The sequence below is a fragment of the Propithecus coquereli genome, unplaced genomic scaffold (assembly GCF_000956105.1).
Source record: "Propithecus coquereli isolate 6110/MARCELLA unplaced genomic scaffold, Pcoq_1.0 Scaffold20, whole genome shotgun sequence".
Classification (NCBI taxonomy): Eukaryota; Metazoa; Chordata; class Mammalia; order Primates; family Indriidae; genus Propithecus; species Propithecus coquereli.
In genome coordinates, this window is record NW_012144967.1 from 11,728,938 (window position 1) to 11,756,211 (window position 27,274).

A 27,274-nucleotide genomic window follows, 5' to 3' on the forward strand; every position below is an offset into this window, starting at 1 on the left:
CAGGGCACTCATGCTACATTTCCATAGACCTGCCAGACTCCCACTCTCTTCCATGGCTATTTCATGCCCCAATCCATGCTCACTCTCAGCTAATGGCATTGCTTACTGAAAAATAGAAGCAAGAAGAAGAGAATGTTTTAAAGTTCCCATCAGTACATCTGTCTAACATCTGAACCTATATAACTATCTGTGCTCCTGTGTAAGGCCAAGCCCTCCACCTGTGCACTAGATCCCATCCCCCCTCATACACATAAGCAGTTCTTCCCCACTTTTCCAAACTGTTGCCCTCTTCTCTACTGGATCAGTACCATCTGCATTCAAACATGCCATTTTTCTTCCCATTTAAAAAATAACAAAAATAAAAATTTAACACCACTTGCCCCTCCAGCTAATGCACCACTTTTCAGCTCCCCTTTACAACAAAACTCCACAAAAACACTTTTTCATAACATCCAACTTTTCTCCTCCCATTCTTTTGTAAACCTACTCCAAACATGCTTTCACCTCCACTGTCTCACTGAATCTACTCGTCAAGGTCACCAATGATCTCCGTGTTGCTAACTCCAATAGTTAATTATCAGTCCTCATCTTACTTGACCTGTCAGGCAGCTCTGACACAGGTAACACTCCCTCCTCTTTGAGAAACTACTAGATGTCTCCGCTCATAGAACTTCTGATCTTCTCTCCTGAACCTGTCCCACTCGCAGGTTCACCATCGCAGTTTAATGGTAACTCTCTCTTGCAAGTTCATCAAGCCATAAACGTTAGAATCATCTTTGACTTTGTTCTTTCATAGCCCATATCCCATCCTCCCTAACTTTTGGGCTCTACCTTCAAAATACATTGAGAATACAATTACTTACTACCCCCAATCCACTCTGCTCTCCAAGTCACCATTGCTAATCAACGAATAATTACAGAGGACCTGGTATGTGCCAGGCACTCTTCTAGGTGTTTAGGATCCATCGGTCAAAAAAAAAGAACCTAAATCCCAGTGGCAGGAAACAGAATGCCATAGTTTTATTTATTGGACCACTGCAACAGTCTCTTAACTGGCGTCCCTGCTTCCACTCTACCCCTTATAGCCTACTCTTAACACAGCAGTCAGAGTGATTCTGTTAAAACCTAAGTGAGACGACACCATTCCTCTGCTCAAACACGACACAATCTATCCCCTCTACAGGCAAAACCAAGCCACAGAATGGCCCTATGGATCTGGCCTCCCAGGTCTGGTCTCTGACTCTATGTTCAACTACTCTGTCCCTTGCTCACACCAATCCATCTACCCTGGCCTCCTTGGTGTCCCTTAAATGCATCAGACCCACCTCAGGGCCTGCAGATTTGCTATTCCTTTTGCTCAGTGTCTTCCACCTCCAGTTACCCACATGGCTTGCTCCCTGACCTCCTTCAAAAGCTTTGTTCAAATATCGCCTTCCCAGTGAGGCCTATGTTGACAACCCTACTAGAACAGAATAAACGATCTTTTGTTCATATACTCAAACCCACTAGATAGTCTAACAATTTTATTTTTCCCTTGGACACATCCCTCTTGGAATCCTCCACTCTCCTGCTTCCATCTCGTCTGACTGGTAGACCACCATCATTCTGCAAATTCCCTTTACCATCAACCTTAGAATTCTCTTTGCCTCTCAGAGTCAGCCTCTAGTTCCTGCATATCATTCCATTGGTACAGTATGTCTTGCAGAGGCTTCCTTAGAAAAAGTACATGGGAGGGAATTTTTGAGACTTTACAGGTCTGAAAACGTCTTTGTTCTATCCTACTATTTGGATACAGAATTCTAGATCAGAAATCACTTTTTTCATAGAATTCTGAGGGCATGATTTTAATAGCTTCAAGCTTTCAGTGTTGTTATTGGTAAGTTCAATGCCATTCTAATGACTTATTTTTTAACATGTGAAATGTTGTTCTTTCTGAAGGTTTTTGTAATTTTCTCTTTATCCCAGTGTTCAAAATTTCATGATGACATGCCTCAGTGGGGTCTTCTTTCATCAACTATACTGGGTACTTGATGGATCCAGTAGTGTGTTGGTAAAGGTTTAGTTTTTCTCTGGAGGAAAAAAAGCTGTGATTTGTAGTGCCTGCCAATTTCTATGGTGTAAATCTTCCTGCTGTGGCCAATTTCAAGGAACCAATGTGACATCATTGAACACAGATTTGTCAAGAGATGAGCAATAGCACATCATTAGCACCACATAGATAAAATAGATACAAACAACCACAAAAGCATACATAGTACAATAAATAAGAAATAACAATTAGTAAATAATTACTTTTTAATAATGACTGTTTCATAATCAGCTTACAAAAATTCCTGAAAGTTTAACTGTCAGCTCCAACACACCATTGGCGGGTCCTGCCAATATGGAAATTTATGTCCTTTGGTACTGGACAATGATCCCATTATTTCTTCCCCTTCATTTTCTCCATGGCTCCTTCAGGAATTAGCCAGACATTGGACGTTCTGGATAGATCCTCTAATTTTTTTAAAAAAATTGTTTCTCACCCATTTCCCTTATCTTTTCATTCTACTTTCTTGGAGAGTTCCTCAACTACATCTAACAAATTTTAAATTTCCAAGAGCTTCTGATTCTAGGAATGTCCCTGTTTTTATACCTGCAATTGTTTTAGTTAATATAATATTGTTTCCTGAATCTTTACTCCTTATTCTGTTTGTTTTGTTTTGGTCTCTATCTTTTAGGATAAAGGCTTTCATTAAATGATTCATGATCTTTGGTACCTGTTGTTTTCCTTAAACATTTATTCTAACTCATAAGGGCCTCATTTTTTTTCATTTTTTACCAAAAGATTATTGGGAAAAGGTTACTATAAAATTTTGCATTTAGAGACATGTATTCATAAGAAATAAAAAATAATTTCAATTTATATATACATTATATTTTCAAAGCAGCAAAGTATGATAGGCTGGTTAACAAAATATACTACATTAAGATACAATTCTATGGGGTAAATAGAATACATATATGAATTTGAGAATAAGAAGAAACAATGTAAAATTTCCAACAAAAGTTGATTTGCTCTCAACTTTTTATATCAAACATTTGAATACCAATTACTATGGTATTTAGATTCCTTTGGCTATATTTAACAGAATGTTATAATAATATTATTTTTAAATGTCAATGTTTAATATACACTGAAAATAGCATCCTAGGCCAGGCAGGGTGGCTCACACCTATAATCCTAGCACTCTGAGAGGCCAAGGTGGGAGGATCACTTGAGCTCAGAAGTTCAAGACCAGCTTGAGCAAAGACGAGACCCCATCTCTACTAAAAATAGAAAAATTAGGCAGGTGCAATGGCTCTCGCCTATAGTCCAAGCTACTGGAGAGGCTGAGGCAGGAGGATCACTGGAGCCCAAGAGTTTGAGGTTGCTGTGAGCTATGATGACACCACTGCACTCTAGCTGGGGCGACAGAGTAAGACTGTGTCTCCAAAACAAAAAAAAAAGAAAGAAAGAAAATAGTATCCTCTACGACTACTTAAATTTAGTAGTAATAGTAAAAAAAATTCAGAGATCAAATTAAAAATATGTGAGAATATCTACAGTTTTTCAAAATCTTTTGGTGGTATGAAGTAAAATTTTGAAGATCAATGAGCTGGAATATCCAAGCTTTCTCAACTTTTATTTTCTCCTCCTGGGACTTTTAGCAATTTTGCTTAACTCCAGATGCATTCTAAAATAATTTTTTGAAGGCACAGTTTCCTCTAAATTCCTAGATAACTTCACTTATTCAAGAAATACCTAATGAGCTCGTCCCACATGACAGACACTGGCCTGGATGTTGTGGATACGGCAGTGAATATATTATAATAGACCAAAATCCCAGCCCTCATAGAACTTGCCTCCCAGTGACTTCTTTGATGTTTTGACTGAGTGTACCCACCTCTTGTTATTGGTTAATGATCTGCTTAATTTTAGAGTTAATTTTAAAAGAAGAAAATTCATTCCAAAATGAAAAAAACAAATTTTGATCCATGTTCTGCTTCCAAAAATCCTTCTACACTGAATAGAGAGGCTAATAAGGCAGAAAATTTGTGCGAACCAGAGAAAAAGGAAAAGGCAAGTCAGTTGTCTGAAATGAATATCCATCTATTTCCAATTGAGTAGTACTGTCCTTTTATAGAAGTATGATGCCACTGCATTAAGATATCTGCTTTGCATGTTTTTCCCAGTGGCAGTAATGCTTTTTCTGATTCATCCACTCACTGTGGTCTTATCTGTCTTGGGACTGAAAACAGCTATTTTCCATTACTGGCTAAGGTAAGGGGAATAATTTAGAAATGTGAAATCTGATGAGGTACTGTCTGACTAGAGTAAGATTTAGCTTGGGCCCTTGGTCCAAAGGAACCATTCGTTTCATAATAATGTGTTAAGAAAATTATTAGAAGCTCTAGTTCATAAGAGGACCTTGCTGACTGAAGGGTATCAATTTAGGATGACCTAAGTGCTTTGTGAAGGCACTCTAAGTGTCAATATCTGTACGTCTCTTCTTCGGGTTGGTCAGTTTCCATGAGGAAGGGTCTCTAATCTCCTGCCTGGGGAAGATAGATGCCACATCTGGGAAGAGGGATAGCAGTTTTACCCTTCAGTATGTCAATTTTCACATAATTGATGTTTTTAAGCATGACATGTCTCATCCCTACTCTTATCTATACCTCATGAACCTGAGACCAGAGCTTTTCTGGTTCAATTTGTCCAGAGAATAAACTTCCAGACTTTTGTGGAGGTGGAAAAAGAGATAGTAACTTAGCTATGTAGGCCTAGGGAAGGGATCCGGAAGGTCTCACTGCTGCCCCTTTTAAGAACTTCACCAATCCTCCTGATTTCAGCCTACCTCACAGGTACCTTCAGAGGTACCTAGAGCCTCCAATGTCCCGACCTTTTCCAGAGGTCTGTGGTGGAAGGCAGGCTTGTTTCTTGATGACTAAGCTCTGCAGCTGTCAGTTTTTACTCTGTGAGGTATGCTAAGTCAACTCATTCACTGGCTTTTCAGCTCCTAAAACTCTGTTGATATATCCTGTTTCCAATTGTCTCCTCTCCCATTTTCTTTGTTCTTACAGGTTTAAACCTCTTATTCCTTTATTGTCATTTTAGTGGGGTTGGGAGATGGAGCAGAGATAAATGCATGTGTTCAACACACCATTTTTAACCAAAAGTTCTAAAATAAGTTCCTTAATAATGCACTCAACAAATATTTAAGGGCTCGACAGTACACTTCTGAAGATATAACAATAAATAAAGACACAGTCTTTACCTTTTTGTAGCTCACATACAGTCACATACAGTGATTCACATACAGGAAGAATCACAGACAATGCACAAATAATTACACAGATGCTGAGAGACAGAAAGGAGACGTTCGGGATGACTCAAGGGGTTACAACAGGCAGACTAACCAAGGCTGGGTGGACAGAGAGAATAAGAGAAGCTTTCCTGGAACAAATAGCTATTAGTCTAACATCAATTTTTCTAAAGAAAAATGAAGCCTGTTGAGCCAGGTGGAACAGCTTACCGGCGCTGGATCTGCCTTGCAAAATTGTTGCTAGAAGCTGAGCAGGGAAACTGGACTTCACTGTGCAGGGTAGCATTACGGAAGAGGTCACAGAAGTTCTCAAAGAGCTCCAAAAGCTCATCTGATGTATTCTCAAACACCGCAATCACCTCTGTTGTCACCATATTGTACACCACAAAGAAAGATGCCTGCCGAAGGACAGAGAGTGCTATGGGACAGTTAAGCATAATGCCATGCCTAGGAGACTTACCACTTGGCTGAAAAATCAAGGCACCCAAATAAAACAAGCAAACACCTCAGTTTTAACACCCGGGTGGAAATATGGCTCTGAGTGGCTCTGGTAAAGGAGGAAGCATCAGTGGAATTTATCAATTAAGAGCTGCAATGTTGCCAGATTTCCTACTGTATTTGTGCTGCTAGCATTACTAAGTTGGCCAGCATATATGTATAAAAAGGTTTTCAATTTTCATTTCAAACTGTACAAATTCAATATTTTTCCTTCCAAGTATTTATTCCCTACTTGCTCCCCAACCCACCCTGAGATAAAAAACACTTTTTTAAAAAGCCAGATTTAATTTTCTTTCCTGCTGAGAAAGTGATTTGCAGCCTGGGGCTGCCTGTTGGCAAATTATTTTCTCTTGTATGTGTACAGTTGAAAGTTCAATTTAGTAGCATTTATTTTTCCTTCTTAATATTTCTAACATGCAGAGAGACACCTTAAGTACATTGTGTTCTAAAACTGCCCAAGCAAGTTGTATCTAGGCAGGGTACTGCTGCTGAACAAATGAAAAATCAGAGAAGCATTTTCCATTTCTTTCTTCATAAATGTTCTTTCAGCCAAGAGCATTAATACGTTTGAGATTTGTAGCAATTAAGATCAGAGGGGGAATCTGAAAAGCATTCAAATGCCATAGGTGACAGAGTTACTGTTTTTTCTGAATGGGCCCCTAGGTGACTAGCCCTCTTCCTTTAAACCGCCAGGGCTCTGCTCTGCCTAACAAGGAAGTTCCAGGAACTTCTAGTTTTTGTCATAGTGAATGTAGCAGTGTGAATTAACCGGCAAGCTTCTAACAGGACTCTAGAAGTTTACGGGACACTATGATTAGCATTTCAGCCTCTTACGATTGAGTTTAAATCTCCATTACCACTTTCTGGAGCCATTTGGCCAACCGGTCTTATTAGTAATTAGTCCTTCCTAGAGCTTATATTACATGGCTTTTGTGGTCACCTGGAAATTAAATTTGGCTGTAAATTAAAGAGGCTGGAAGGTAACCTGAGAATAATACCCTTAATATCACCAAGGCTTTGTGTTTGGATGCACTTTTTACTCATTAACTTTATCGGAACCTATCGAATGAAACTGGGGGAGGAGTAAGGAGGACAACTAGGGCAGAAGGATTGGGTTTTGAATTACCAACTCCATAAACAAGGTATGGAGCCCTGGTAATGTTTCTAGCTACAACTTATTATAGCTACCAGAAAAAAATAGGTCACCTTTTTGCAAAGGAATAAAGGATAATCTCAAATGCAGCAATCTTAGGTAACTTATTCACTCCAAAATAAAAAAATTAATGATAGCTCAAACCTAAATAAAAGATTGACTCATGTCCTTTCTATACACTTGGACAACACTTTGATTATATCAGGGCTTCACCAGGATCTTTCATAATTTTATGAATACAGAATTAAACAAACATTTGCTAGCCTTGCCTCCAGGGCAGACTGGGAAATAAACAACAGGAGGGTAGAGAAGTCAAGGACTTTACCACCAATCTCCCACGACACATAAGATGAACTAGATGCTCACCTATGATGCCTCAATGGATGACTTCACTGATAGGGAAGAAAAAATATCTAGAAAAAAATTACCTCCAGCCACATTACTCCTTTTTTTTTTTTTTTTTTTAAGAATACACAAACTATGCTTGAGAAGATGTTAGAAGATATTTTGCCACAGGTGGCTGTTGTGATCTTAGGAAACAATGCCCCGTACGATATTTCTTAACGGTAGAATCAGCTGCAGGTCAATAAAATACCAAAGACAGCTGACTTCATGGTTTACTGGTTTGCTGGCTATTCTGAATTTCCAAACTAGTATCTAAGGAGACAACCTAGAAACAGGAGAATGCAGGGGCAAAGGTATAGAAAGGTAGATCTCTTACTTGCTCAGCACCAAAGTGGAGAGTTTCTCAAAGACAAATGCCCAAATTACCCTGAATTTCAACGTGGCGTTTCAACCCAAGAATCTTAGCAGTTTCTGTGCTCTTTACATCACCTTATCCCCTTCTGAGAAATGCCTCCTCCCCCTACCAACATCTTTCACCCAAACCAAATAACGGTTAGGACTCACAGTCCTGATGATTCTCCTGGTGGCTCATAAATTTTGGCTTCCTTCCGATCTTTTCACTGCTCTACAACCCATGTCCCAGCATGTGGCAAAGATCAAGGTAAAGGAGAAAAACTCAACTCCGTCAAACGAACTTAACCTCTTAGATACCTTACAAATAGGACTTTCTGGAGAAGTAAATTGACATTAACCATTTAAGTAGGAAAGTGAGGTTACATTTTTTAGAGGATTTTCTTTTTAATGTGGTGTGCTCATTCTCATTGCCAGAACTAAAGCAGCGAGGCCAATAAGCACAGCCTTACAAAATCAAAGGAGGATTACCCATGGGTAGTCCAAATCTTGACCCTGTATAACAACATTTGAGCTTCTATCTCAAGAGTACTAAAAATGCTCTGCAGAAGAATTAGGATACTAGTCACAGAGTTGACTACCTATCAGTCAATGTCTTCATATTTGGCTTCCAAATGTCCAGATGAATACATATGGCCAGAGGAAAACAGAGCTGATTTTAAGTTTGAGTCCCAGGATAGCAATTCAGACTACATAAAATGCATATTTCTGAGGGGTTGGCTATAGACAAACAGAGAGACCTTCCCATTCTGCCAAGGAGACTGGAAGGGTAAATGGCAGGAGAGTTCACCTCATACCTGTGATGGATCTGTGACCCGTAGTGTTACTACATCCTCACTAGTATACTTGATAAACAGATGGTTTTCGTCCAGAAGTTGCATTTTCCACATGCGCAGCTGCCGCAGTTGGTCAAAATACTGGAAGAAGCGCCTCTTAGCCATTGCACTCCCATCCTGTTCCGCACGGCGCCACAAGTATACCAGAAGCCGGTGCTTGAGTGAGTTGATGAAAGGATCCCTAAAAGGATTGGCCATGCCTGTCTGACTGTCCCGCTGTACCTCCGGGAAAACGGCTGACACAGTGAGCAGGTCATCCTCATAGCAGAAGCGGCCAATGGTCCGCACATCAATGAAAGTGCCTTCAGGAGTCACCTGGAAGACATGGATGGTCTGCTGCTGCACTGACAAGATGGCCAGGATGTTTTTGTACAAGTAGAGCCCTTGGTTGTGTGACAGAACCACTTTATCACACTTGAACGTGCGTGTATCACATAAGCGGCCAGTGTGGAGGTCAATGATGTGGAGCGAATAGTCCTCTAAAGGGGACCGTGGGTTGGGGGTCACTGATTCACTGTTCCGATACACCTCATAAAAAGGAGGGTGAGGCTCATCTGGGAGGTAGGCAGCTGAGCCCACGATGACACACCGGCAGTCGTCGGTGAAGAGGCTACACTCCCGGTTCAGGTGCTCGCCATTGGCTGCTACGTTGGTAATGTGCAGCAAGACAAAAAACCGTTCAAAGAGCCGGCCCCGGACGTTGACTGACCGCTGGTCATTGCCATTGGACAGGATCTCCCCCTCATATCCCTGCAGTAGGTCCTCTGCTGCCTGACAGCCCTGGTATTCATAGATTTCAAGAGATGTCTGGTCTGAAGAAAAAGCAATAAAGTAGCGTCCATCAGGTGAGAATTTGCGCAAGAAACAAGGAGGCTTTTCAACGTTGACAACTGTGAAGTTGGGGAAGACATTCTGGTGGAACACTCGGACCTGGTGCCAATGGGTACCTGCCTTGCCTGAACTGATCCGCCGGCGTTCCAAGCGGTGAATCACATTTTGGTTTTGGATTCTTCGAGGCTTGATGGTAGAAACATGATGATCCATTATCACATCTCTGCATGGAAAAGTAGAAGTTAAGAAAATGAAACAAAATTCACCAAAAAATAAATATCCAAGTCAAACAAATTTTCCTTCTTATATCCTAAATTTAGGAACGCTCCAGGTGACAGTGACTGGCATTTCTCTTTCCAAGATGATAGTCAGGAAGTGGTCCTGACATTTCTAAGTCTAGAAGCAGGTTTAAGGGAAGGACCTGGTTCACTGTAATACCTTCCAAGTATGCTCAGCTGTTGCGAACGTTCAACAGAATAAACCAACAACTTCATCAAATTTGAACAGTATAAGAATCACATTTAATGTGCATTCATTCAAACAAAAATATTTAATGGGCTGTTAAGATGTCCATATTACCCAAAACAATCTACAGAGTCAATGCAATCCCTATCAAAATCTCAATGGTATTTTTGGCAAAATAGAAAAAATCATCCCAAAATTCATAAAGACTCTCATGGGACCCCAAATAGCCCAATTTGTAAAAGGAAAAAAGTTGGAAGATTCACACTTCCTAATTTCAAAATGTATTACAAAGCCACAGCAATCAAAAAAGTATATACTGGCATAAAGACAGACATAGACTAATGAAATAGCCCAGAAATAAACCCTTGCAAATATGGTCAAGTGATCTTCCACAAGGAACCAACACCACTCAATAGGGAAAGGACAGTCTCTTCAACAAATGGTGTTGGGAAAACTGGATATCCATATACAAAAGAAGGAAGTTGAACCCTTATCTTATACTATATACAGAAATTAACTAAGGACAGATTCAGGACCTAAACACAAGACTTATTAGATTCCCAGAAGAAAACATAGGGGAGAAGCTTCATGATATCAAATTTGGCAATGATTTCTTGGATAGGACACCAAAAACACAGGCAACAAAAACAAAAATGGACAAATGGGAATACATCACACTTCAAAACTTCTGTGCATCAAAGGACACAATCAACACAGTGAAAGGCTTCCTAAAGAATGTGAAAAAATATTTGCAAATCATATACTGGATAAAGGATTAACATTCAGAATACATAAAGAACTCCTATAATTTGACAACAAAAAAAATAATACAGCCCAATCTAAAAATGGTCAAAGTACTTCAATAGACATCTCTCCAAACAAGATATACAAATGCTCAATAAGCATATGAAAAAATGCTTAACATCACTACTCATCAGAAAAATACAAATAAAAACCACAATGAGATAGATATCACCTCACACCCATTAGGATGACTACTATCAAAAAAACTGAAAATAACAAGTGTTGTTGAAGTTGTAGAGAAACTGGAACCCTTATACATTGTTGGTGGGATTGTAACTGCTATGGAAAACAGTATGGAGGTTCCTCAAAGAATTAAAATTACAACTACCATATGATCCAACAATACCATTTATGGATATAAATCCAAAATAATTGAAAGCAAGATCTTGAAGAGATATTTACACACTCATGTTCACATCAGCACTATTCACAGTAGCCAAGAGATGGAAGCAACTCAAATGTCCACCAATGGATGAATGGATAAACAAAATGTGCTACATATATACACAATGAAATATTATTCAGCCTTAAAAAGGAAGGAGCCAGATACAGTGGCCTGTACCTGTAATCCCAGCCCTTTGGGAGGCCGAGACAGGAGGACTGCTTGAGGCCAGGAGTTCAAGGCCAGCCTGGGCAACATAGCAAGACCCCATCTCCACAAAAAATTTAAAAATTAGCCAGATGTAGTGGCTCACACCTGTAGTCTCAGCTACTCAGGAGGCTAAGATGGGAGGATCACTTAAGCCCAGTAGTTCAAGGCCACAGTGAGCTACAATCATGCCACCCCACTCCAGGATAGGTGACAGAGTAAGACTCTATCTCTAAAATTAAAAAAAAATTAGGCCAGGCGCAGTGGGTCACACCTGTAATCTCAGCACTCTGGGAGGCCGAGGAGGGAGGATCACTTGAGGTCAGGACAGAAAGTCTCAGCAAAGAAAGAGAAGATTGTTTTTTTAAAGAACCAGATAGAAAGTTTAGAGCTGAAAAGCAATAACCAGAATAAAAACCTAACTGGATGGGCTCAAGAGCAGCATGGACTCAAGAGAAGAAAGAAAAAGTCACCTTAAAGACAGATCAGTAGGGATTACGCAATCTAAACAAAAGAGAAAAAAGATTTAAAAACATGAATAGAGCCTCAGAGTCCTAGGGAAAATAAAAACGTCTAACACACACCCTTGTCATGAGAGTTCTAGAAAGAGTATAATGCTTAAAAAAAAAAAAATGAAGAAATGATCACTGAAAACTTCAAGACATAAACCGCAGATTCAAGAGATTCAGAGATCCCCCCTCTCTGCCCAATCTATGATAAACCCAAAGAAATCTACACCCAGACACATCATAGTTAAACTGGGAAAAACTAAAAGACAAAGTAAAAATCTCAAAAGCAACCAGTTAAGAACAATGCATTTCCTAAAGGGGAATAACAACTGAAATGTTTGTAGATTTCTCATCAAAAACCATGGAGGCCATAAGGAAGTGGAATATTGTTTAAGTGCTGACAGAGCTGCCTGTTTCATCCTTCAAGTCTCAGCTAAAATAGCAACCCCTCAGAAGTTTTCCTGACTACCTCACATCCATCCTCATAAATCTAACATTTCACCCTATTTTATTTTATTCAAGCCCTTTATCACTTTCTGAAATTATCCTATTTGTTCACCTTTTTATTATCTGTCCCTCCGTGCCAGAAAGCAGGGACCTTGTCTAATTCCTTGTTGTATCCCCAGCACTTAGGACAAGGGACAGTAAGTGTTCATATATACGCTGAATGACTGGAGCAACATTTGACATGGGCCTTGAAGGATAAAGAATTCACTGGGCAAAGTAAAAAGATGCCTAAAAGTACACTTGAAAAGAGCATGGCATGGCACAACTGGGAAACAGAATAATTCCAAGTGGTTAGAACACGGGAAGCACGGAGTGAGTAATAAAAGAGAAGCCCAGAAAAAGGCTGGAAAACAGGGGAATGACTGGATCCGATCTGTATTTTAAAAATAAAAACATATAAATAATGAGGTTATTTACTTATATTCTGTCTCCTTCTAAAATAATTTCAAATATCTTACATAAGTATATATAATATCTAGTCCAGTTAAAAATGTGCAGACCTCTACGACTGAGCAAACCAAGTTTCTCAAACGGCTGCTAGTCACACCTGATTAACAGGGCCTTGAAATCAATTTAGAGGATATTCTTGCTGACATGAAATACAATAAAATAGAAAATATCACACTATCACACATAGTAATGGTAAACATTTGTAAAACATTTGTTTCAATTATATATGCACTGGGTGAGGATGTAAAATGTATGCTGACCTAGACTAGAGCAAAAGTCTGCAGGTACTGCCCTCAGGCCAAATCTCGCCCACCTCCCTGTTTTTGGAAATAAAGTTTCACTGGAACACAGCCTCGCTCATTAATTTACCTATTGCCTATAGCTGGTTTTGCCCTACACAGGCAGAGTTGAGTAGCTGAGACAAAGACCACATGGCCCACGAGCCTAAAATATTTATTAACAGGCCCTTTGGAGAAGTTAATTCTTTGCCGAGTTAAATTCTACTTCCAATATCAGCTTAATCATCACTTTCTCAGGGAAGTCTCCCTTCGCCTCTCCAGTAGATAAAATCCCAATATACTAGCCCTACTTCTCCTTCACCGCAATTATTATGCTTGCATCTCTGCCTCTGGATTTTACTCATGTCTATGGCCCTAACTGCATGGTAAGCTCCCAAGGACCAGAACACAAACACAGTGTCTGACACATGGCAAGCCTCCGTTCTTGAGCGCCGAACCTGCCTCATGCCAACTTCTTTGCCAACTCAGGCATCCACAGGAGCTATTCCCTCTGCCTGGAATGTATTTTCCCTGGCCCTTGACACAACTTCTCAAGTTGCAACTTAAGTGTCACCTCCATCATCTCCTTCAGGAAGTTTCCCTGTTATTTCTTGTCTTCTTCATAGTAATTGTCGCAATCTGTATTTATACTTTCACTTGCATGGTTATGTGTTTAATGTTTGACTCCCTGCTAAACTGTACTCTCCGGACAGCAAGGAACCAGGTCTACTTTGGTCATCCGGTAGCCTCAGAGCCTAGCACTGAGGCTGGCACACAGTAGGCGTTTGGTACATTATGGAACCGAAGAGTTAAGAAAGCCTGACCGAATCGGGCTACTAACTCACTGTGTGGGCCTAAGTCCTTTTCCCTTGCTGGGTCTCGGTTTCGCCATGGGGAAAGGTGCCCAGTCCCTCAATTCCTTGTGACGGCCTCCAAAACGAGAAGGGAATGCCAAGGGGCGGGGACACATGCCCAAGGGGGCGCCCCCGGAAAGAAAAGGCCAGGGCGGGGCCTCAATGGGAAGAGAATTCTGACAGAGGGAGGGCGAGGGCGGCGGGGCCTCTGGGCCTCAGCGTCACGCGGGGAGGAGCCTGCCGGGGAGGGTCTGCCGAGCTTGGAGGTTGGGCCAAAAACAAGAAGTCCTCACCTGTCTGGTCCGGGCTCAAAGAGCCGGGGCAAGGGATGCCCCAGCCTGCTCCGTGCACGCCTCCCCTGGCCCCGCCCCCTCCATGCCTCCGGCCCCCAGCGCCCCCGGCAGCGGCTCCTGCTTCCGGCAGTCGCCGGAAGTGAGGCCCAGCGAGAAGGGAAGTAGGGGAGAGGGTGGCACTGTCCAGCTAGCACTAAGAGGTTGTACAGCGCACCCTGGCGCCTGGAGGAGGGGTGGAAGCCATAGAGACTCAGTGGCCGCCAAGGAAAAATCAACTCGGCGCCCTGTGCAGAGCACCTCGTGATCTCCTAGGGCAGTGTCTCTGCACCTGCTGTGCGTATTTGCAAAAACCTGAATAAGAATTAATTTTTCACTTCTTAATTAGATGCTCCATTTTATCAGCTGGGAAGCTATCAGCTTTCTGTTACCTTTTAGATCGTGAGCACCTGGAGGACTGGGATTGTGTTTGTCATCTCTGAATACTCTGCCCAGTACAATTGCTGGCACACAGTGGGCGCACAATAAAAGCTCCTTGAACTAATCTCTTTAAATTAATCTCGAACCTTTACTTGCCTTTCACTTATATTGTCTCATTTAATCTCTTACAAGCTGGTTCCTCCCTTGAAAACTTTGTCCTCTTTCTGGGCAGCCTGAGCCCAGATTTTCCAGCGTCAGCCACCTTTGGATCATTCAGGTCTCCATGCAAATGTCACCTTTTTAAAGGATTTCTTTTTGGGGTGATGAAAATGTCCTGGAATTAGATAATGGTAATGGTTATACACTTCTGTGAATATACTAAGGACCACTGAATTGTGTATTTTAAAATAGTGGATTGTATGGTATATGAATTACATCTCAATTTAAAAAAAAAAAAAAAAAGGACCAGCTCTAGCCAGGTGAGGTGGCTCATGACTATAATCCTAGCACTTTGGGAGGCTGAGGCAGGAGGACTGCTTGAGGCCAGGAATCAAGACCAGCCTGAGCAACATAGCAAGACCCCATCTCTACAAAAAATGGAAAACTTAGCCAGGCATGGTGCCTTGTGACCTGTAGTCCCATCGAGCTGTGATTGTACCACTGCACTCCAGCCTGGGCAACAGAGCAAGACCCTGTCTCTAAAAAAAATTTTTTTTAATTGAAAAAATAAATTTTAACATGAATTTGTAAATTAAATAAATAAAATATGAGCACATTTATGCACATTTTTAATTACACAAATAATACACAAACACATTACTCTTGTAAAGCTACAAAGAGCTTAGAAATAGAGTAAAAGTGGAACTTCTCTTTCGCATCCCCAATCCTGTCCCCCACTGCAGTAATTTGGTGTGTATCCTTCCAGACCTTCCTACGCATTACTGATAAAAATGTGTGAACACACAGAGCTCCATAAATGGGATTTTGTTTCACTAGCACAAATTTCTCATCCTTTAATCATGCTCTTATTTATGAGCATTTAGGTTTCTTCCAATTTTTCACATTTAAAGGCTGCCTCAATGAATAATCTTTTATATACATCTTTGAGCACAGATATATGACACATATATTGAAAGATAAAATTACTAGGTTGGAAGTTAGACATTTAAAAAGTTTTAATAGAGAATGCTAAGTACAAAAAGATTGTGCCAATTTGCACTATCATTTCTCTACCTCCTTGCCCACACTTTATATCATCAATCTTTCTTATTTTTGCCAGTTGCATTAGCAAAACATAATATTTCATTGTTTTAATTTGGATATTTCTGATTACTAATAAGGTTGACTACTTTTTCCGGATGCTCTGCTATGAGTTGCCTCTGCATATCATTTGCCCATTTGCTACCAGGTTTACTTTTCTTATTGATTTATAGGAGCTATTTATATATTCTGTATATCAATCCTTTGTTAAGACTGGAAGCATTTTTTTCCTGTGTGAGGCTTGTCTTATTTTTAATCTTATTAATAGTGAAGTCTTTAAAAAGCTCTGACCTCCTTTGCTGTTTGTCAATTTACTGCAGGGTCCAATGTGGGGAGCCCCTCACACTGAGCCTCCCGAAATCTACTGGTGGTGACCAAGGTCCACGCTTTTCTTCTCTTCCTGCCTCTTCCAGGAAGTGGATTTTATTTCATTCTTGCAGCTCTTATTGTTATCACAGCATGATGGGGTTAAAGAGGCAAGATCATCACTGCATTGTGGGGCACTGCAAGGACTTTGCCTTCAATTCAGAATGAGATAAGGAGAGGGCTTTGAGAAAAGGAGTAGCATGAACAGATGTATATTTCAGAAGGTTCACTCTGGTTGCCATAGGGAGTACTAGTAAGAGACCAGGCTGGATGCAGGGAGACCAGCCAGGAGGCTACTGCAATAGTCCAGGCAAGAGATGACACTGGCCTGGATTGGGGCGATAGAGATGAAAGTGGTAAGAAGTGGTCAGATTTGGGATCTATATTGAAGATGGAGCCAACAAGACTGGCCAGTGCATTAGATACGCAGTGTGAGAGAAAGAAAGAAAACACGGATGTCTTAAGGTATTTGGCCACAGTTACTGCGGATGCTTTTGCTCAGAGAGTAATAGAATATTTAGTCAGCTCCACAAATTCAGGAACCATTCTGTTTTGTGAGTACCGATGGTCCATAGGCACTCAGTAAATATTTGTTGGATGCTGAACAATGGTCTTTTGTACAAACGGGCAGTGCACTAGCAGCGTAGTCTTCAAGCAAATAAGATAACACATATTATTTCCACAGCCTTCAGGCTTCTTCTCCCAGATGTTCCGACTTCGAATTCTCCGCAACTCCCTTCCACTGTCCTCTCCCTTAGAAGCGCACTAAGTCCTGACCAGCCCCCACTGCACCCCCAGTCTCCTGCCTCCTCCATCCCTCTCAGGAGCCCCCAAGCACGCAGAGTGCTGCAGTGAGCGGGATGATGGAGTGATAGGCAGCGGGGCCTGAAGGACTTGAGAGCTTTCTCTCCACTCACTCCGGTCCTCCTGGGGTTCTACTGCCAAGGCTTTTAGCAACTCTGCTCGCTGTCTGCATTAGCCCCGAGAGGAGAGGATGAGAACAAAAGCAGGATGAGAGGCTCTTGTTCTTTCTCCATTTCTAGAAGAGGCTGGCAGAGCTCTTCTCACCTCGACACTCAGGAGAAGACATTTCTTACTGTAAGTCTTATACCACCACCACCCCCATCATCATCATCATCATTGTCATCACCATCATCAATCCATCAATCAAAATAATTGCATTCATAATTTAGTAAATATTTACTATCTTCCAGACCCTATGCCAATCATTTCACCTACATTATCTCATTTAATCTTTGTTGACTCTGTGAGGTAAGTATCATTATCCCCATTTTACAGACAAAGAAACTGAGACTCAGTTTCTCTTGACCCTTTTTTGGATTCCCACCCCATTCTTGCTTTGCAAGGCTCACCTTTTCAGACTAAGTCCTTTATTGCTATTTGCAAAAAAAAAAAAATACTCGGTTTCTGCTTGCAGTTCCTCGCCTTCAGATATCAAATCCAAATTATTTTTTTTTCCTTAAAGGTGGGTCTCACTCTGTTACCACGACTAGAGTGCAGTGGTATCATCATAGCTCACTGCAGCCTCAAACTACTGAGCTCAAGTGATCCTCCTGCCTCAGCCTCTGAGTAGCTGAGACAACAGGTGCAGAGAGAGGGTCTCGCTATGTTGCCCAGGCCAGTCTCGAGCTCCTGGCCTCAAGAGATACTTCCACCTCATCTTCCCAAGTAGCTGGGACTACAGTCATGCACTTCAAATCCAAATTCTTATCAAATGTTTGAAGACATACCTTCCCTCTTTGACTAAATGGTCCCCACCCCAGGAAGAACTGTTCTTTATCTTTGGCGACCTGCAGCCTTCAGTCTTTCTCAGATGCTCTCTTCCCACTGCCTCCGGCACCTGTTAGTTAGTGTTCAGGCAAAGGGATGAGTTTGTTTTACATAGTTTTGGGGTAAAAGAATAACTTCTGGATTTGGGTCAAGAAGAACATGGTAGCTGCTGTTTCGGGCTTTTACTGTTTTACCCACTTTTTGTTAAAAATATCACACACACACACACACGCACAGAGCTTTCTCTTGGCTTGAAATATTTGGGATCACTTTGCTCTTATTCACATGACAGAGAAGAAAAGTGTGGGTTTCAGGCTGCCCTTGTCGGGCCTGAGCTGGGACACCTGGCCCAAGGAGTGTGAGTGGAGCTGAAATCTATTTCTCGCTCAGCCAAGCCCTGGGACCCGGCCCAGGCTGCATCAGCCAGCAAAGACGTGTCTTTTCCTAATCAGTCCTCCCAGAGGACTTGCCGTTTTGCAATTCATCCGCACAGAGGGGAAGTCCTTTCCTCGTGCGCACAAATGTGCCTTAGGTTAGCAGCAACCAAAGCTCATGTTTGCCCCATGAACAGCTCCACTTTACACAAGTGACTTTGCCTACCTGTTCTGTTCAGCCAGTAATTTTAGAACCCTGACTCTGTGACAGGACCAAAGTGAAGAAGTCATGATTTCTGCCTCAGTGAAGCCTGCAGTCTCATTAGAAAGACACTCACCAACAGCTCATTTCAATACGATGTTGTGAGTGCTCAGCTAGGGGTCTGCACGAGATGGGTGTGCGGCATTGAACCTAGCACTCTGAGAACAGGCGTGACAGAAGATGCTGAAGGAACGGTGAGAACGGTTTCCAGGCAGTAGGAGCCGCATGAGCAAAGGTACTGAGATGCAAAACAGCAGAGTGTCCACAGGGGACAGAGTGCAGTTTGGCATTACCGAAGTGCAGAGGGCTAAAAGCTCTGAGGCTCAGCAGGCGCAGCTGTGCACACCTGTCGTCCCAGCTGCTCGGGAGGCCGAGGCAGGAGGATCACTTAAGCCCAGGAATGCGAGGTTGCAGTGAGCTACGACTGTGCCACTGCACTACAGCCTGGGCGACAGAGACCCTGTCTCTATAAAAAAAAAAAAAAAAAAAAAAAAGACAGTATTGCCTTGAACAGTACTGGATCTGATTAGGTTATTCAACACATGATTGCTTCTTCTATGTCCAAGTACATTCGAAACTACTCGAAGGCAGGTACTGTGTCTTAAAATTATGTCTATGGCTATGTACCCCACCTGGACGCTATGCTGAGAATAACGTCTGTGTTAAATGGTTTTGATTGTCTAGTGCCTTGTGCGTATTAGAGGCCTAGTAAGTGTTTGCTGGATGAATGAGTTAAGCCAAACCTGAAGCCTGGTACTCACCTCCTTCTGGATGTGCCCGAGAGATGGTGGTGGAGGAAGGTCTTTGGAGAGGAATGAGAAGGAGGAAACACATCAGCACCTCTTTCCGGTGGGAATAGCTGCTTCGACCATGGAGCAGAGCCCTGTGCCAGTTTTTGCTTGAATTGAGGGTCCCCGGGGTGCCTCCGCTCTCCACTCCCGGGGCAGGACAAGGGAGAACCGGTGAGGTACAGGGGTCGGGGTGGGGGTGCAGGTGGAGCTGCTCGTGTCACTTGCTGGAAATGCAAGGACGAGGCTGTGAGCTGAGGAGGCAAAGCCCAGGGAACATGAACAATCTTAGCTGCGAGAAAGCGCTCTCCTTCACAATGAAGGTGATGAAATTAGAGGTAATTGTGAGACACAGCGATTGGATAAAACCTAGAGAGGCTCTCAGGTGAGCGGGCAGCACTGGCTGCAGGGATGGAGCAGCTGTTCCTCCCCTCCAGCGCCAGTAACAGCCCCTCTGTTGTGGGGATGGAACAAACAGTCCTTTCTGGCCCCACACCAGCGCTGCCCTGGGACGGCGGCAGCTGGGACAGATGGAGGAGTGGGGGTGGCCACCCACAAGGCATGAACCTGCCCCCAGACACCACCCCACTCCGGGAGAGCCCAAGAACCACGGGGTTTGGACGTGCTCTGGAGGTAGGAGGCTAACGGGGGTGGGAAGGGTACGCTAGGACTGACCTCCTTTCCACCTGCAGGCCCACAGGCCACCAGAGACCCTGGGAGGAGGCAGGAGGCAATCTGTGGGTGTTGGGGGGAGGACATCCCCGCCTTCCTTTCCCCCTTGTACTCCTCTTTCACCCACTGAGGGCACAGTGGTGAGTAACTCCCACCAGGAAATGGAGAATGAAAGGCGCAGATGCCGGCTGGGAGCGCTGGTCCACGTGGGTGCACGCTGCAGCTGCCAGCCCAGCCCAGGTGTCCTTAGGGAAGGTCTTCAGGAAGAAGGGGTCTCTAACGAGGCCTGACCCAGGGCTGCTGGTAGAGGAGTTGGCAGAAGGACACAGGTGGGAAAGCACAAGGCCAGAGACACCTTCTAGAAAGCACAGTGCACTTTGGGAGGTGGATTTTGAAGAAGGCCACTAATGAGATAGAAAAGCAACCTGGGGGACAGCACCATCGTCCTGACCAGGAATGACAATTCCTAGGGGGACGGAACCACACACACTAAAATGTCCATCACAACCAAAATGTCCTCCCCCAGAGAATAGCTCAGAAACGACATATGGCCCCTTGGGGGACTTTAAGCAGCTGCCAAAGCCAGTGGTCATGAAACTAAGTCATAACATTTTGTAAGTTTATGATGAAATACGTGCCACAGTGGGACCCAAACTGTATATACACCAAGTCCAAAATGTTTTAGCAAAAACGTACGGGAAGAACAATGCCTAGAAGGAAATACTACAAAACAGTTGTGCTTAGATAAGGGATTGTGGCTGATGTTTCTTTTATTTATGTTTTTCTCATGAACTGTTTTTATGATTCACATTTTCCATATTATTTTCGCAAACTAAAAATCTCATAGCTAACAACAGGAACAACTTAACCATGCACCGAAGGGAACTGGTTAAATCAGTGAAGGCAGAATACCGGCAATGTTCAAAAGGTGTGAGACGAGCCTTTGTGTTCCTGGAAAGAATATTCATGGTATGTTGTCAAGTGAGGAAAGCAGTGTGTAGAGTATGAGGGGGAAACTTTTACATGCCATTTTAATTCAGGCTGCTGTCACAAGATACCAATGGCTGGGCAACTCGAACAACAGAAATTGATCACTCACAGCTCTGGAGGCTGGGAAGTCCAAGATCAAGATGTCAGGAGACTCAGGGCCTGGTGAGTGTCCTGTTTCTGGATATGTCCTCACCTAGTTGGGGATGGGGGATGGGGGAACAATCTCTCCAGTGTCTCTTTTTTTTTTTTTCCTGTGGCCCTAGGATTAATAGTGTCTCTTCTTAATAGGGGCACTAAATACCGTTATGAGGATTCCACCTTCATAATCTAAGTATCTCTCAAAGACCCCATCTTATTTGGGAGGACACGAACCTTCCTTCAGTCTGGGACACGTGGATAATAAAAGGCCAGCAACTTTGTCACTGCTCTGTTGACAATGGCTATTACTGAGAGGAGCAAGAAGAAGAGGCTCACTTTCTACTTTATACACATCTCTATTTTTTTTAATTTGCAATGCGCTTGCTTTATTTTATTAACTGGTAAAATCAGTACAGATATTTATACTTAAAATATTTGAAATAAACCATGAATAACAGCCAAAAATGGTAGGTTTGGAAAAATCCTGAGTTTTCAAGCTGCTTATAATTTCCCTTCTCCCTTAGAAATATACCATTTATGGCCAGAGCATCTCAGCAAGGAAAAATTATGTTTCCTTTATTCTACAGCCAGAGACACTGTGTTCTGCTACACTCAGTTCGGCTCAGCAAGCCCTCTATGTGAGCATCTTCTTCTGCAGGTCGCCTGGAGGTGGGGGTGTGGGGAGGGAACACAAGGAAGAACAGGATGGGCCCCAGCCTTCAGTTGGGGGTATAGGGTTGGGGACAGGATTTGGGTTAGAAAGAAAAGGTGGGAATTTTTTGGAGAGTCTCTGTGCTAGAACTTGATCTGCAGGGACCAAAGGGGGAGGTTGTGATAGAATTTGAGTTGGTCCTTAGGAAGATCATTCCAGGAGCAGTGGGAAGATGGGCAGGGAGGGTGGAGACAGCGAGAGGAGTGAGCCCAGAGGCCGGGCCCTGCTTCCAGGTGAGGAGGTCCCGGGCCAGGGAGGGACAGTAGGGAGTGTATCCGAGGAGCCCTCCTATTGACTGGCAGGCTTTTCTTAAGGGTGACACCCAGGAGACTGACTGCTTCACCTCCTCCCCAATACCTGAAAGAAGAGGGTACTCCAGGGCCATGGTTCCCAACTTTGGCTGCTCAATGCACTCAACGGGGGAGTTTTAAAAATACTGAGTCCTGGGTCCCCTCCCTAGATAGTCTGATTTAATAGGTCTGGGGTGCAGCCAGGGCATTGGGATATTTCAGAGGATTCTCGAATGTAGTCAAGAACAACATCACACACACCAGGAGTCCAGGGTCCTGTCTCCAGGCAAGCTCTTCCACCTCTTCCTAGAGAAGATACCGACCAGGTGGTCACTCTCTTTATCAGCCTCTGAATTTGAGCTCTTCTGGGGAAGTGATGACTGTGTCCTCCACAGCATTGTGAGTATTCAGCTGCTTCGGCTGGGTGTTGGCCGTTACTCTCTGCCTTCCTGTTTTGCCCGCCATGACGGAGCTGCTTCCTTCTGTTGGTCTCTGCCTTCATTTCACCATGGAATCTTGGAGGGTGGCAGGAAATCACATGTGTACAGGGCAAGCTCCCTTCTGTCTTTTGTGAGAGCAGGGCTCCTGGGCAGGTCATGGCCCCAGACAGCTAGGATGGGCATTTGGAATAGAAAGTTGATATTTTTGATGTGTAACCAATAACCATAGTAGTTGGATGTGAAGTTTGGCCACCCCTTCCATGGGTGGTGACACCCAGAGTTACTCTCTTTTTCCCTCCAACCCATTAAGCAGCTCGGAGCTGACAAACTAAAAAGCTGTAGGTCTGGGCCCAGCACACGAGGGCAGAGCAGCCAGCATGACCACGGTGAGACCAGTCACACCCACGACTGTAACAGGAATATCCACGTGGACAGCCAGCCTGGGGGACTTGCCATAGCCTGTTCCCCTGCTAGTCTGTCTGGAGGTGGCAAGCTTGGGAGGCAGCCAAGATCCTTCTAGGGGCCTGGCCGGCAGCCTCTGCCGGGGATCTGGTGTGATGGGAACAGAGTGACAATCGGCAGCTGAGAACCATCGGATGGCCCTCCGACCAACCCGAGGCAGGTCAAAGAGATGGGAGGAGGGAAGGGCAGAGGGGGGACACCTTCCCCTGCCACTTTCGCAAATCATTACTATCTGCTGGGGGCTGGGCCCCACGGTGCATCTGATAAGGTTGTCAAGTCAGCTGGAACACCTGCCCGGCCATCTGGCACTTTCATCCTCTAGACAGGGCCACCCAGGCCTCTGTGCCCACCTCTTCCAAAGCAGTGGGCTGCGGGGGGTCCCAGAACACCTGCTGGGGAGAATGAGAGCCCCGCAAGCCCCAGGTGCTGCAAGGCAACATTCCGGGTTCCCAGGTAACACTTCAGAAATACTCCTTTGCCTTGGCTTCCTAGCAGTGACGCGGCGGGGATGAGGGCCCTCTCTCTGGCTCCCAGGAGTTTAAACATGGGTTGGTTCTGACCTCGCTGAGATAACAGAGCAACGTGGTGGCGGGGCTGGCACAGCGAGAGTTTAAACAAGGCTTTCTCCTCGCCATATCAGACCGAATCAGAGCAGCAGCCCAGGGATCATTAATCATCCCAAATGCTGGGCTTCAGACTCTTATCTGCAGTACAATCAGCTCCCCTCTTCTGGGCTCTGGAAACCACAGCATTTGAGGAGAAAACACAGCACCTAAGTTAGCAGACCTCGTTAGGCTCTATCCAGCAGCACATGACCCATTAATGTATATATTTAGCTGTTCCAGTGGAGTTCTGATCTGTGTTAAGAAAAACGCTCTATGTCCTAGCCTGGGTGACGGTTACCCAGGTGCGTGCGTTTGTAAAGCATCCTCAAGTGCTACGCTCTAATGCCCTTTATTCATGAGCTCTCTCCTTCCCTTGTCCCTCTACTTGTAAGCATAAAAGAAAAACAAATCTATAAAGAAATAAAGAAACAATAGAGTGACCCTAAACTCTCAGCAGTAACAACCCCGACCCTTCAACCAAGGGACCTAGGCTGTGTGCACAACTGCAGCCTTAGTGGCTGGGTCTCTGACTGCTTTGAGTCGAGGCAGTGGGAAAGAGGTGGAATTTGGAGGAGGGGCATCTGTATTTGCGTCTTTTCTCTGCCACTTCTTAAGTCACTCTGAGACTCCTAATGCCTCAGTTTCTTCACCTGTAAAGTGGGGATGATGTCGCCTGTCTTACTGGTTGCTGTGATGATTAAATGGCAACACCTGGCACAGCACAGACACCTCCCCCCCTCCAAACATCAGCACTCATTACTATGTAACAGCTGGTCCCCCAGAAGCTGGCTTTTTCTGCCTTACCTGACCTCTCCTTCGTCTGACACACGCAACATCTATAATGAATTTTGACACTGCTTGGCACCCCACCTCCCTCCGCCTTCTCTTACCCACCCCACAACTTGCCATTCCGCATTCCAACTGCAGAATTCCTGCTTATATCCCTTGGCCTGTCCCACACTCATGCTGCACCTGTTCCAGCAAGAGTGGGTCCATCCTTTCTACTGCCCCTCCCTCGAGACCATCCCAACCCCCACTCTGTGTCCCCAGCAGCAGTCCCAGCCATACCAGCCACGGCCCCAATGGTACCTGTGGGCTCAGGAGGGCCCGTGGGGTGATTCCTGTGCATGAAGAGGACATTGACAGATCAACAGCTACCCAACACTTGCCAGTGGGGACCAGAGGGTGGCAATTCCCCAGGGCCCAGGCGATGGGTAGGTGGTATGACCTGAATGTTTGCGCCCTCTCCAAAATTTATATGTTGAAATCCGATTGCCAATGTGATGATATTAGGTGGGAGCTTTAGGAGGTGATTAGGTCACGGGGGTGCAGCCCTCATAAGTGGGATTAGTGCCCTTGTAACAGAGGCTCCAGAGAACTGCCTTGCCTCTTCTAACACATAAGGACACAGCGAGAAGGTGCCTCCTATGAACCAGAAATTGAGCCCTCACCAGACACTGGATCTGCCAGCACATTGACCTTAGACTTCCTGGCCTCCAGAACTAAATTTCTGTTGTTGATAAGCTAGAGATTACCGTATTTTGTTATAGCAGCCTGACCAGACTAAGACGGCAGGGCAGATCCAGTGCCCAGAGCTATTTGTGTCCACACAGGAATGCAGACTCATACAAGGTGAGGTGTCGCAGAGCCTGTCCACGCTGGACAGACACATCGGGGGAACGGTCTCTCCCGCGCACGCCCTTCCCAGCATGCGTGCCTGTGCTGCACTGAATTCACGGCTGCCCCAAGACAAACCATTTCCTTTATGAACCACTTACATTTTCAAAACCACTCCCTCCTAATGAGCCCACGTTTGCCAACTGGAACCAGTCTAACCCCCTTTCTGCACTTTCAGCTTCCAAATATTTGAAGACAGCCATGTCTCCCATCCTCAAAAAGAATCTTCTGCAAGTTAAAGATGCCCTGTTTCTGCAATCGTAGCTCAGATATGAGCCTAAACGTGCCCCTTGCTGTCCCCCACCCCACGTTCCATCGTGGAGGCAGTAAGAGGGGAAATCACATTTTTGTCTGTGGGTGACTTTCAGACACAGGCCCCAGGAGAGCCTGGCTATTATCACACCAGCTCCCAAGCGCCATTTCTGGCCCTCCTCTGTGCGCTTCACACCCTTCCTACCATCCTGCTCCAGCCCCACTCCCCCCCACGATTGATTCCCGGTTCACACTAATTAGGCCTCGCCTGGACCATAACAGGAACGACAGCTTTGCCATTTTCTTTAAGAAAACCACGTGAGAGGCCAACCTGCTGGTGGTTGCCTGGCAACTTGATGATCCTACAGGAAAGACAAACTCAGAGCGACAGGGCAAGAGAGCCTAGTTAGCAGCTATTGAATATGATCTCCGCTCACAGAGAGGTGCGAGAAAGTTCTGGCTGGCGACTGCCCTGATTGTGCCGGCTGTCTTTTTAAAGGCAGTGTGTGTGCATGAGTCGTGCGTGGGGGAGCTGGGAAAAAATCAAGCCATGTTAGTGTTTCGGGTAGAATAATAATAACAAATATGGTGGCAGGATAATACAGTGAAATATCACCTTTTACCTGTTAGCGTTTAGTTTTCTTTCCCGCCTCCTCGGTTCTAGCAGCCGGGCCCAGTGTGCCGTTTCCCACCTCAGACCAGGGCAGAAGCCGTCAGCTGTCAAGGCCCTTCCCGTCTTGTGTAGAAATGCTAAGCTACAGAACAGGGACTATGTGAGGAGTCTCGGAAGGGGACGGGGAGAAATGTGACGCCAGAGAAGTGACATTTCCTGGGGTCTGGGAAGGAGACAGAGGTCTGTGGGTCTCCACCACTCAAGGACCTGGACACTGTCCCCAGCGGTGCCCTTAAGGAGACGGTGAGATTTCAAATGGATCCAGGCACCCGGGCTCCCAACCTCATCAAAGGGTTCCTTAACCCGCACGAGACACAGGGCGTCCTGAAGAGAAGGAACCATGTGGCCAGCACGGTGCACAGTCCAGGGAAACCCGTGGATCTGGGGAGCCACAGAGGGGCCACTCTGATACCTTGGCATCTGAAACAGCCCTGCACAGCCCTGATGATGGGTGCACAGCCCTGATGGATGGGAGAGGAAACAGTGGCTTAGACTGCACTTTCCTCACACTGAGGCAGGACGGGGACTCAGAGCAGGTTGGGTTTCGTGTAGAACAACTAAAGATTTTTAGGTGGAAGATTTGGTATTATCTGCCAAACCTTAAATGTCACCCCCAATAATTTCACTTGTAATAAGAGGTAACATTTATTGCGATTTTACCATGTGCCGACAATGTTCTAAGAACTTCACTCGTTGTACTTTCGCCAACAACACATGAGAGTATCTACTTCTCCCACACACTTGGCATCACAGACTATTATCAGTCTTTAAAAACTTTGCCAATCTAATTGTTGGGAAAATGGCATCTCCTTGTTGGTTTAATGCATATAATACTGAGTAGTGATTTTTCACTTGCATTTCTGTATTGTTTGCTTTTTTTGTTGTTGTTGTTGAGACAGGGTCTCACTCGGTTGTCCAGGCTGGAGTGCACTGGTGC

The 27,274-nt window shown here is 44.4% G+C and overlaps 1 protein-coding gene across 2 annotated transcripts in view; it reads right to left on the bottom strand.

The window, feature by feature from the left end:
- DET1 (de-etiolated homolog 1 (Arabidopsis)) overlaps positions 1-14,301 on the bottom strand; it is a 42,562-nt gene extending 28,261 nt beyond the window's left edge. Inside the window, exons 1-3 of one of the 2 annotated variants that reach the window (XM_012643701.1) lie at positions 14,169-14,301; positions 8,550-9,642; positions 5,556-5,743 (exon numbers count right to left, since the gene is read on the bottom strand). In XM_012643701.1, coding sequence (XP_012499155.1) covers positions 5,556-5,743; positions 8,550-9,632 — 1,271 coding nt within the window. In that variant the 5' untranslated portion in view covers positions 9,633-9,642; positions 14,169-14,301. Of the gene's footprint in view, positions 1-5,555; positions 5,744-8,549; positions 9,643-13,866; positions 13,992-14,168 lie in introns of those variants that run through there. The other variant, XM_012643698.1, reaches the window with a different exon arrangement.
- Positions 14,302-27,274: the final 12,973 nt, after the last annotated feature.